This window comes from Haliotis cracherodii, unplaced genomic scaffold, assembly GCF_022045235.1.
Source record: "Haliotis cracherodii isolate W230 unplaced genomic scaffold, xgHalCrac1.p SCAF_15, whole genome shotgun sequence".
Classification (NCBI taxonomy): domain Eukaryota; kingdom Metazoa; phylum Mollusca; class Gastropoda; order Lepetellida; family Haliotidae; genus Haliotis; species Haliotis cracherodii.
In genome coordinates, this window is record NW_027266270.1 from 8,405,457 (window position 1) to 8,417,680 (window position 12,224).

At 40.9% G+C, this 12,224-nt stretch overlaps 1 protein-coding gene across 1 annotated transcript in view; it reads right to left on the reverse strand.

The window, feature by feature from the left end:
* Positions 1-283: 283 nt before the first annotated feature.
* Positions 284-12,224, reverse strand: part of LOC139462232 (ubiquitin carboxyl-terminal hydrolase MINDY-1-like) — a 48,074-nt gene continuing 36,133 nt past the window's right edge. The window contains exons 6-9 of the mRNA XM_071243828.1: positions 5,361-5,554; positions 4,673-4,777; positions 2,538-2,760; positions 284-1,270 (exon numbers count right to left, since the gene is read on the reverse strand). Of these exons, the coding sequence (XP_071099929.1) occupies positions 1,256-1,270; positions 2,538-2,760; positions 4,673-4,777; positions 5,361-5,554 (537 nt within the window). The 3' untranslated portion in view covers positions 284-1,255. The remainder of the gene's footprint in view (positions 1,271-2,537; positions 2,761-4,672; positions 4,778-5,360; positions 5,555-12,224) is intronic.

Sequence of the window (12,224 nt, forward strand, 5' to 3'; positions counted from 1 at the left end):
AACAGTAGAGAATGTCCAGTCTACATGGTCATTTACTGGTAGACACAGCTGTGTTCAAGAAGCATTTGCCAAAAGTGAAAATGTCCAAATATTTTTAGAGGGGTCTTTGTCTTGCATCTTAATATATACCCAACAAACAGTTAAATGTGTTCAATCATACTGAAAATTCCGCATGTCTCAATGTTCTTTAAATTGCATCCGAAATATATATACTACTCAAAAGAAGTTAAGGATCACCCGATTCTTTCATATTGGTAAAGTTAATCTGTCATGACATGAGAGATTATCTATTGTAATATGAAAAAATCAGGTGATCCTTAACTTCTTTTGAGTAGTATATAATACATGGGGAAATATTTGTGACCCATTACACAATAAGTTGACAATTGTTTTAGGTATGCCCGTTTGCGCTAAGACCGAACCTGGTCGCAAAAATGGCCATGAGAGGGGCAGGAGTCGTTTTTCGGCTTGTCCCGGTATAACACAAGTTGGTCACGAATGAGTCACACTACCCACTGTACGACATTCAGTTCTTGAGGAAGCTAATTGGGTACATTAAATTTTTACAAGTGAGTGAGTGAGTGAATATGGTTTTACGCCGCTTTTAGCAATATTCCAGCAATATCACGGCAGGGGACACCAGAAATGGGCTTCACACATTGTACCCATGTCGGGAATCGAACCCGGGTCTTCGGCGTGACGAGCGAACGCTTTAACCACTAGGCTACCCGACCGCCCCTTTTTACAAGTAGTTTACCCATGGGAAATGAAGTACTTGATGAAGATGGTCTCCTGTGTGTACCAGTAAACAATCTGTGGACCTCTGATCGGCCATTTTGAAAACACTAACCTTTACAGTAATCCTGGTCTAAGTGATGACAAATGATCTAATGCCATGGTGTTTTTCACTTACACTTACATCCACACTGTAAACTTGTTCTGTTTAAAAACTGTAAATTGTTTTTATATGCATTACCTCTGTATATTCATGAGTTACTGGGCTGACATTTATCAATGGTATTGTAGACAAGTATTTTCTTGAAAATACATAGCATCATATGATAGCAAATGTCCCACTTCTACTAAGTGACAGCAACAACTAATCAGTTATCTCCCTGTATGCAGACATGTTTTACAGTTATCTCCCTTTATCAAAGTCCTCAGCAATGCTGTTAACAGTTGATGAGCCTGCGGCAGTGATTTAAATGGTAGAGATTATCACAGTCGCTCTCTCTCCATAACCAGGCCAGTTGTGTCACAATATTGTACACTGAAAATGAAAATGAAAGGAAGCAATATTATTAATTTCAAAACATGGTGCATATATTTCTATTTCACATTTTCTAAAAATTTAAAATATACAATGAGAACATATCTAGTAAATGATCAAATTAATAAAATCTCTTAGTCTTGCATTAATGAAGCAGTTGAATTTGAACAAGAGTTTGCCACTAACATGGCTATATCCCCCGCGCCTGTTGCAGAATTTATGAAATAATTAAGTCTAAACAAACCCTAACCTTTTTTATCCGAGGTGGAACTTGTCATGGAAATTGTAAAAAAAAGAAGAGTTTGGAACCTTAGTCCATCTTCCTTCCATGGAAACGTAAAAAAATAAAAATTTCTAAAATTTCTAAATAGCAAAAGGCACCAGTTCAGCATGTACCTGACAGACCTGCAAAGTTTGATGAAACAATATTGAACGGTTTATGAGTTATGCTCCAAAAACGAAATGTGACGGACGGACGGACGGACGGAGCCCATTTCTATATCCCCTGCCCAACAAAGTGGCTATATCCCCCGCGCCTGTTGCAGAATTTATGAAATAATTAAGTCTAAACAAACCCTAACCTTTTTTATCCGAGGTGGAACTTGTCATGGAAATTGTAAAAAAAAGAAGAGTTTGGAACCTTAGTCCATCTTCCTTCCATGGAAACGTAAAAAAATAAAAATTTCTAAAATTTCTAAATAGCAAAAGGCACCAGTTCAGCATGTACCTGACAGACCTGCAAAGTTTGATGAAACAATATTGAACGGTTTATGAGTTATGCTCCAAAAACGAAATGTGACGGACGGACGGACGGACGGAGCCCATTTCTATATCCCCTGCCAACTTTGTTGGGCAGGGGATAATAAACGGTTTATGATACAACTACTGCAAATCTAGGGAGTCTTGACAGTTCTAATGCTCAGTTCAGTGTGTGGAATAGCCTTATACCTCTTTCAGAAATACAATCTTCGTGCTACAACAACAGCACTTCTAGGGAGTCTTGACAGTTCTAGTGCTCAGTTGACTGTGTGGAATAAGACCCTATGCCTTGTTCAGCAATACAATCTTAGTGCCACAACTATGGCAAGTCTAGGGAGTCTTGACAGTTCTAGTGCTAGGAATGCTTTGTTCACTGAGGCTGACCTTATTTTGTCCTTGGCCAAGGAATGTCAGACTAACAAGAATATGCTTGGTCCTAGGACCGAAACTGCTTCACATGATTCTACCACTTGAGTCTTAATATTGAGTAGCATCTGCCATATCTTACATCTTTATCCTTTTTCTCTTCCCGTGGCCTCTCGCGGCCTTGGCGGCTGTTGGAGGAATGTGCTGCTGCTGCTGCTTGAGGCTGACCTTGACCTCCTTGAGCTAGAGCTTGAGCTTGACCTTGACCTTGTTGTTGCTGCTGTGCTGCTCTCTGCTGACTTGCATTGACTGCGGCAGCAGCGCGTCTATCTTCTTCTTCTTGAAGACGGCGTGCAAGTTCATGACTGGAAGTCAAAATGCACATGAAGAGTTTTTTGTGGCATTTTCAGCAATTTCGCAGTTTTATCACGACAGCAACATTCTATCTTTGTCCATTTTCACAAAGCTGTCATAGCTCCATGACTGTTGTCAGCCTTTGTGAAATGCCAAAATGCAATGTAATGCATCCTATATGCATACAAATTGAGAACGGACTCAAATAACTTACACTGCAAGTACTGTGAATAACAATAACAATAAATAGTTCAAAATAACATATATACTGACATTCTATTCTGGTAAGAAATACACTCAAAGTTCAGTGTATCAGTGGTTGACTACTTTCAATCGAACATTACAAGCCCTATCTATCATAAGCCTTCTGGGCCTAGTTCCACAAAGCGATCTTAGCGTTACGCTAGTCGTAAGCCTATGTTAAAGCATGGGAGTTACGATCATCTTAGTGCTAAGATCATTTTGTGGAACGGAACCCCGAGCATGTGCAATGATATGTCATGAATAATCCCGGAAATGAAGTGAAGCGTGTCACAGGTCGCCAACCTAGGCCCCATATTCATGCCATGAACCCCCTAAATGTACTGAAAGTCACCCATCAACTCTACCCATAATCATAATTAGACATTGGACAATCGTAGGGTCCCACAGAGTTCATGCATGGAGCTGGGCTTATCGGAGTTATTCACCACCTCATTTCAGAACTGACGAAAAGGGGCATACATCATGACACTACACTGTAACAAGGTCATATTCAAGGGGCACAGATGGCCAAGTTGTTTAAGTTCGCAATTTGCTGTGCAGAGTTGTGTCCCTTGGGCATGCCCGAAACCTTGAGTGTGGGTTCGAATCCCGGTTCAACCCGATTATCTTCTATGTTTGTCAGCACCATACCCGTGCTTATGGGTTTCACGGAAGTGGTAAACGTCTAAAACCTGCATCACTTCGGGCTTTCCTCCCACATTAGACTGACATGCCATGATGTAACTGGAATACTGTTGAAAGCGGCGTTAAACACAACTCATTCACTCACTCACTCAAATGTATTCACAGGATGACACAATACCTTCAAATTTATATACAACTAATTATGTTGAACATCAAACCTCATCATTGAAACAAAATCATGTATTATTAGCTTTTTCATATATGCTCCTCAAAAGAAATCAAAGAACACCAGATTCTTTTCTATTACTATTGTTAATCTGTCAGAGTACGAGATTTCGAGTTTCTATTACCATATTCAACGTAATAAGCACCCTGGAGGCCCCGAAATTAAAAATAGGGGTCTCTTAAAAGAATACAATTTTGGAGAAAAGAAAAACAGAATTGAAAGATCGTAAATTTCAAGTTTTATGCTGACAGCCTGAAATGATACAAAAGAAAGGTCTGTGCATATTATAAACGACAGGTACATTTTCCAGAAGTTAATTGCCCATAATTAAGGGTGCATATAACACATGACTGCGTATTATACACAAATAAATAACTGTACATTGATCAATCGAAAGGGGTGCTAATTGGGATTGTTCACTAGCCAATATATTAGCAAATATCGCCGTGGGCTCTTATTAGAGCGGGGCGCTTATTACATCAAATACTGTACTTCATTTTGTACACACAATTTACACAACCTATTATAACGCACTGATGGCTAATGTTCTGAAAGATTTTTTTCCGGACCCTGATGCATTCTTTTTAATAGTAAAATCATCTTATTTTAACCTTTCGTTTCACAGCAAAATGTTTGTACAAAAAGAATCCAAAGAATCCAAAGAATCCTCTACCAGATGTAACCAATCTGGCTGGGGCCGTTCTCCACAAATCAATCTTAGCAGTATGACTATCGTATGTTAAAGTACGGGGCTTGGTGGAACAGAGCCTGGACTGCTTTAATGACAGGTTATTGTGAATCAAACCTACTCAGCCATCTGCAATGCACTGCTCTCCTGCGTGTACTGCCCCCATACCGTCTCCGGCTCTTCCCGTAACTCTGCCTCTTGCTGCAGAGACAGCGCCACCTGGTAGCTGGAAACAATGGGACACAAATATATCCTTGTCCTATGGCCCGTCTCAGTCTGTACCAAAACTTTGAGTCTTCAAGCCTGTCTCTCAGCACCATTTTAGTCTTGCTAGACCAAATGAAGTTTTACCAGACTTGAGATTCAGACTATTGGCTGATGACACAGGCAGCATGCTTTTTCATTAGAATGTTTATGGATTGGTTTCTCAAAATCTTTGGTTGGTGGTCAAAATAATAACAAAAATAGAACCTTCAAGAAGTATAGAGGAAACAAAGACTGGAAAAACTATCTCAATGAAACAGAAAATGACAATGCCAGAGAATAACCAGTCTCGATGATCCGCCAAAACAGTTTCCACTTGCCTAAAAGGCAAATAACGGTGAAAATATATGAATGGATCCCTGAAAACCAGATACATCATCTGTCTGCCAGTATTTGATTTGTACGGCAAACGGAAAGCACATTTACAGTAGAGGTCCAACCTTCTACCTGCCACAGGGACTGATAGGCCCAGAATATACCTGTCCAAGCCATATTTTCCCTGTCAAAAAAAACGGTATATATCGGAAAACGGAAATGCTGCTTACTCTTGGTCAATCTGTTGATCACTGCCAACAGGCACGCTACCCGGGGTGATGTTGCCTACAGGCTCCGGCTTGGTGTACGTGCGGAAGTTGGCATCAACGAAGTGGCAGTCCCCTTCCACGTTGGAGAGCGTCTCCCAGACCACGCTGCTCTCGGTCAGAAAGCCCTGGTCCGTCACGAGCAGGAAAAGTTCATTCTGGAAGACAAGAGTTTACAGATAAGAACACAAGAGTTTATAGTTAAGAGCCACCGTGACGACCTGGGGTAGAATAGGTCTTCACAACCCATGCTTGCTGTAAGAGGCGACTATGCTTGTCGTAAAAGGCAAGTAACAGTATCGGGTGGTCAGGCTTGGTTGATGCATCTCATCGCATCCTAACCGCGTAGGTCAATACTCATGATGTCAATCACTGGACAGTCTGGTCGATTATTTACAGACCGCTGTCATATAGCTGGAATATTGTGTAAATAAAGAAACAAAGAAACAATGTTGAGAGCACATGGGTGTGCAGTTCAGAATACAAGGGTGTACAGTTCAGAATACAAGAGTGTACAGTTCAGAATACAAGGGTGTGCAGTTCAGAATACAAGGGTGTACAGTTCAGAATGCAAGGGTGTGCAGTTCAGTATACAAGGGTGTGCAGGTCAGAATACAAGGGTGTACAGTTCAGAATACAAGGGTGTACAGTTCAGAATACAAGAGTGTACAGTTCAGAATACAAGGGTGTACAGTTCAGAACAAGAACAGAGGACACCTAAGTCCACTGGACCACCTGAGTCCCCGTTTGTAGTCAATATTGGCTGAGTTAGTTAGGTAAAATACTGCTTTGAACACTTCGTCAATCGTATCTCAAATGGTGACTGTTTAAGAATTGACTTTCGCTTTGTTTGAGTTCATAAGAGTATGAACCTTCATACAGTGAGGGCCATACAATGTTTGGCCCTCACTCAAGGTTCATACTCCAATGAACTCACACAAAGTGAAAGTCAATTCTTATAAAGATTTTATCACAATTTCTTACCTCAAAGGATGTAGGCCAAGATCTATACACAATAATATTTAGTACGTGTGACTTCATGTTTACACTGACAGCCATACAACAACCAGCTATATCGTGGAATAAAATAGTTCCTCAAAAAGAGAGGTGACATGAGCGTATGGATGCACAACTTTCTCTTACGCAACACATGTATTCAAATAATATCCCCATTAGATGAGAAAGGTCTCAAACCTCATACCTCAAAAAAAAAAATCTGCTCATGACCAAACTTAACCCAGTCCCCAGGAACACAATGTCTATTGCTGAATCACATGAATGCTTAGAAATTAACTTTATTTTCACTATTACGCAAAATTCACCTGCTACAGACTTGCAATGTATATGTGCCTACATGGTAGGAGAGCTCCTTGAAGCTTACTAGCCTCAGATGAGCAGAGTAAGGCTAATTTCAAACAATGTTGATTACATAATGATACACCTTTAAATAAAGGTCACCAGAAAAAAAAATCAGTTTAAAAATAACCCCAAACAAGTAGACATTCAGAATAAAAAATCTCCTCTCTCTCAGCAGCACAGAGCGAATTGTCTGAAGTAAATAACACCCAGTGCAGGTGGACTTAGGCGAGTGTTTCTGGGGGAGCCATGCAAATGACTTAAGTCAATGTTATGTAACACCTCGTGGTGAGGTGAAATGGGGTTAAATGTTGGGTTGAAGATTTATATAGTGACATAGTATACAGACTCCGAGCTGACCAGTCCTTGTTTTAGCTCCTTAATGCCAAGTACCAGGCAGGGTATCAACAAGTACCATCTTTTAACAGCTTTTAATATGACATGCCCAGGGATAGAACCCCAACCTTCTACTCTCTGGGCAGATGCTTACCAATAGAACACGAGGCTGTCAACACCTTAATAAACTGTTGTATGTGTTCCTTATCAAGACGGCAGTTTGTAATCAAACACAATTTGCACCATGATCACATGAGTGAGTGAGTGAGTTGGGTTTAACGCCGCTTTTAACAGGATTCCAGTTATATCACAGCGTGTCAGCTTAATGTTGGAGGAAAGCCTGAAGTGATGCAGGTCTCAGAAGTTTACCACTTCGGTGAAACCCACGAGCACAGGTATGGTGCTGACAAACCTAGAAACATAATTGGGGCGAACCGGGATTCGAACCCACAATCATAGGTTTCTAGCTTGCCCAAGGGACGCAATTCTGCACAGCGAATCGCGGCACCTTAGACGACTGGGCCAACCATGCCCCCTGATGACATGAGTAATTTCAGTTCAACTGATAATCAAATAATGTCAGCTTTTATCATCATGAAGGCAAGAATGTCAAAATCTGACAGGTGTGTTTTGAAATTGACACTCATAAGTTTGTTTGTTTGTTGTTTAACGCCACACACAGCAATATTCCACCTCTATGACGGCAGTCTGTAAATAATCGAGTCTGGACCAGACAATCCAGTGATTGACATCATGAGCATAGATCCACGCATTTGGGATACAATGACATGCATCAACCAAGACAGCGAGCCTGACCACACGATCCTGTTAGTCGCTTGTTACGACAAGCATAGTAGCCTTTTACAGCAAGCATGGGTTGCTGAAGACCTATTCTACCCTGGATCTTCATGGGTCTGACACTCTTAAAATCAGCATCTCTGTTCATGATGACGATACATGTAATGATGATGGAACATGTTTAGGAATCTGTGCCACTTGAGCAAGACAATTTTTGAGGATCCTTGCATGAAAATCCTGTAAAGTTATATCATAGGGTGTGTCTTGACCGAATCACCGGTAGATTCCAAGAAAACGTGTGTACAGCTGATTGCTGTGTCCGGCTTAGTGTACGAGAAAATACACAAGGTAATCTTAATCCCTGGATATAAAACAATGCTTAGCAGAACAATAAATACAATTTAAATGGTAAATCAACATGTCTGGTGATTTTTTATCTCAAATTTCTAATTTGTACTGACCAAGTTTCTCATCACCCTTCGTTTGCCGGACTTCGCTACAGGGGTACGGTGTAATTTTTTTTCTGCGCTTGGTATTCAAATATTTTTTTTTCTCCAAAATATTGAATCCGCTAGAGGGGGGTGCGCATTATACATGGGTGCGCACTATACTCATGAAAATACTGTAATGGGTGCACAAGCACTGTGTGAAACACAGGTGTTTTAGCAGTTCGGGAGGCAACACTTGCACCACTGCGAGCTTCAAAGAAGACAAATGCTGATATCACAAATGAGCATGTACGTCTTTCAGGTCACAAATACTCCACATTCTTTCTAGATGGACAGGCCTTTAGCGTGACATTTGAGAGTGGCAGACATGCAGTAGGTCAACAGTGAAATGATTTCACCCAACACACTTCACATTGCTGTACAAAAAAAGAGAAGAATTCCGAGCAAAGTTGGAATTTTAGTTTGGGCATGATGTATGCTTTGCAAGATCGCAGACTTGGGATGTAAATTGAGGACCTAATTTGTTTTGTCTTTCAAAGGTACTTCCTTTTTCGTGGAGCTTGAAAGATGTTTGTTTGTTTGTTTGTTGTTTAAAGCCACACTCAGCAATTTTCCAGCTGTGTGTCTGCAGTCTGTAAATAACTAAGTCTGGACAATCCAGTGATTTTATATATTTAAATACCTATATTTAAAGGTACAATTCATGTTATTAGTGAATGACCACACACAATCAACCAAATTACCAAAGTAACCATGTCTGACCACCCTATTAATTAAGTTGCTTCTTACAACCAGCATAGGTTGCTGGGGACCTGTTCTATAACCTGTACTCCCCACCAATTGACATGTATGGGACACACACATGGTAGCAGTGACATCAGTGAGCATGAATAGATATACAGTCAAACTCTGTTATCTTGAACCCAACAAGATCTGGATCAACTGATTGCTACTTCTGTTACAGTATATTTTAACAAGGAGATGACAAACAATATTGACAAAACCTCAGACCATTCATATACTCATGACAGATTTTTAAAAACTTGTCATGGTGACTCCCAGATCATAAAATACTCGTACACTGACCACTGAACTAATTGTCTGATTTTTGTTCAAACAGCACATTAACTATTTATTGAGCAGCTAGAGCTGAGAAAGGGATGAATATAGTCTGCTAGAGCTGCGAAGGGGATGAGTATAGACTGCTAGAGCTGCGAAGGGGTTGAGTATATTCTGATCGAGCTGTGACAGGGATGAGTATATTCTGATAGAGCTGAGTTTGGGATAGGTATAGGCTGCTGCTAGAGCTGAGAAGGGGATGAGTATAGACTGCTAGAACTGCGAAGGGGATGAGTATATTCTGATAGAGCTGTGACGGGGATGAGTATATTCTGATAGAGCTGAGTTTGGGATGGGTATAGGCTGTTAGAGCTGAGAAGGGGATAAGTATAGGCTGCTAGAGCTGAGAAGGGGATGAGTAGAGGCTGCTAGGGCTGAGAAGGGTTTGAGATTGGAATGGAGGCGACTATGTATTACATATATGCCATGGGGAGAGACTACTGCATGAATAGAAAGGATTACTAAATGAAGCATTAAATCTTTTTAGCAAAGAGATGACAACAATATTGACAAAAACTTGTCACGGTGACTCCCAGATCATAAAATACTCGTACACTGACCACTGAACTAATTGTTTGATTTTTGTTCAAACAGCACATTAACTATTTATTGAGCAGAAATCCACATGTAAACAAACCATGAGGCCGAAATTCCTCAACCTGATGTGAAAACTCCAGGTAATTTGTGAGAAGATCTTCTCAATGATGTTACCTCATGTCTCACAGAAGTACCAATATGCAGGGAGCTACCGGCAACATTGACACACACACATATTTCCTGTGCCAGTTATATTCCGTCCATGGACAGAAAGATCTGGCTGATTTACCAGGATAATGCCACCCAGGGGCCACTAAGACCTATCCATATGTTGTGTTTGTTTGTAAATTAACTGGAGGCTTGACTTTGTGGGGAAAAGATTACTTGGACATTGGAGGTATTCTCTTGAGACACTTGTTTGCATAGACATATTGGATGGGCATTCTTCTGAGACAATATCCCACATTGATATAGTGACCATTATTCTCAATTGGGCATGGCCCTTTTTTGAGAGTCAAAAGAATAAATCGAAACAGCATTCTTCTGAGACAATATCCCACATTGATATAGTGACCATTATTCTCAATTGGGCATGGCCCTTTTTTGGAGAGTCAAAAGATTAAAAAGAAACAGCATTCTTCCGAGACAATATCTCACATTGATATAGTGACCATTATTCTCAAGTGGACACAGCCCTTTTTTTGAGTCAAAAGAAATGACAAAATATAAGGGATTTCCTTGCATCATTTGACACGATGATGAAGCTGAAAGCATTCTCAAAGTCCTAGAATCATCTTATTCCTGGTGAAGCTGTTGGTTAAACAAGTCAAATTATTGTTTTGTTTAATTTATGAATATTTATGACAATTTTCAGAGTGATACATTACTTTTTCTTGACTATAGTGCCAACCCAAACATAATGCACACACCTCCATCTAGGGGATGCAGTATTATGGAAAACAAGATTTTTTAAGCATTATGCAGAGTAAAAAACTACATTGTATGGCTTCAGGTGAACTAACAGGAGAAATTAGTGATATAAAACATCACTAGACTAGATGATTTACAATTCCAATTGTATTTACTGTACGCTAGGCATAGTTGTGACCTGTGAAGATCTGGGGTAGAATAGGTCTCAGCAACCCATGCTTGCCATAAAAAGCGACTGATGGCATAAGTGGCAACAAACGGGATTGGGTGATCAGGCTCGCTGACTTGGTTGGTGCATGTCACCTTATCCCAAATGTGTAGTTTGATGCTCATCATGTCAGTCATTGGATTGTCTGGTCCAGACCCGATCATTTACAGACCACTGTCATATAGCTAGAATATTGCTGAGTGCGGCGTTAAACAACAAACAAGCAAGCGAACAAGCACAGGAGGTGACTAAAGGTCAGGTGGTGAGGCTCGGTGACTAAATTGATCAGGTGATCAGGCTCAGTGACTAAATTGATCAGGTGGTCAGGCTCAGTGACTAAATTGATCAGGTGGTCAGGCTCGGTGACTAAATTGATCAGGTGGTCAGGCTCAGTGACTAAAGGTCAGGTGGTGAGGCTCGGTGACTAAATTGATCAGGTGATCAGGCTCAGTGACTAAATTGATCAGGTGGTCAGGCTCAGTGACTAAATTGATCAGGTGGTCAGGCTCAGTGACTAAATTGATCAGGTGATCAGGCTCAGTGACTAAATTGATCCGGTGGTGAGGCTCGGTGACTAAATTGATCAGGTGGTCAGGCTCAGTGACTAAATTGATCCGGTGGTGAGGCTCGGTGACTAAATTGATCAGGTGGTCAGGCTCAGTGACTAAATTGATCAGGTGATCAGGCTCAGTGACTAAATTGATCAGGTGGTCAGGCTCAGTGACTAAATTGATCAGGTGGTCAGGCTCAGTGACTAAATTGATCAGGTGGTGAGGCTCGGTGACTAAATTGATCAGGTGGTCAGGCTCAGTGACTAAATTGATCCGGTGGTGAGGCTCGGTGACTAAATTGATCAGGTGGTCAGGCTCAGTGACTAAATTGATCCGGTGGTGAGGCTCGGTGACTAAATTGATCAGGTGGTCAGGCTCAGTGACTAAATTGATCCGGTGGTGAGGCTCAGTGACTTAGTAGACTGCATGTCATCATACCCTGATGGGGTGGGTTGTTGCTCATAATATCAGTTACTGGATTGTCTGGTGTTAAACAACAAACAAAACCTGAGATAATTCAAGGTGTCCTGATACAACTACCTCA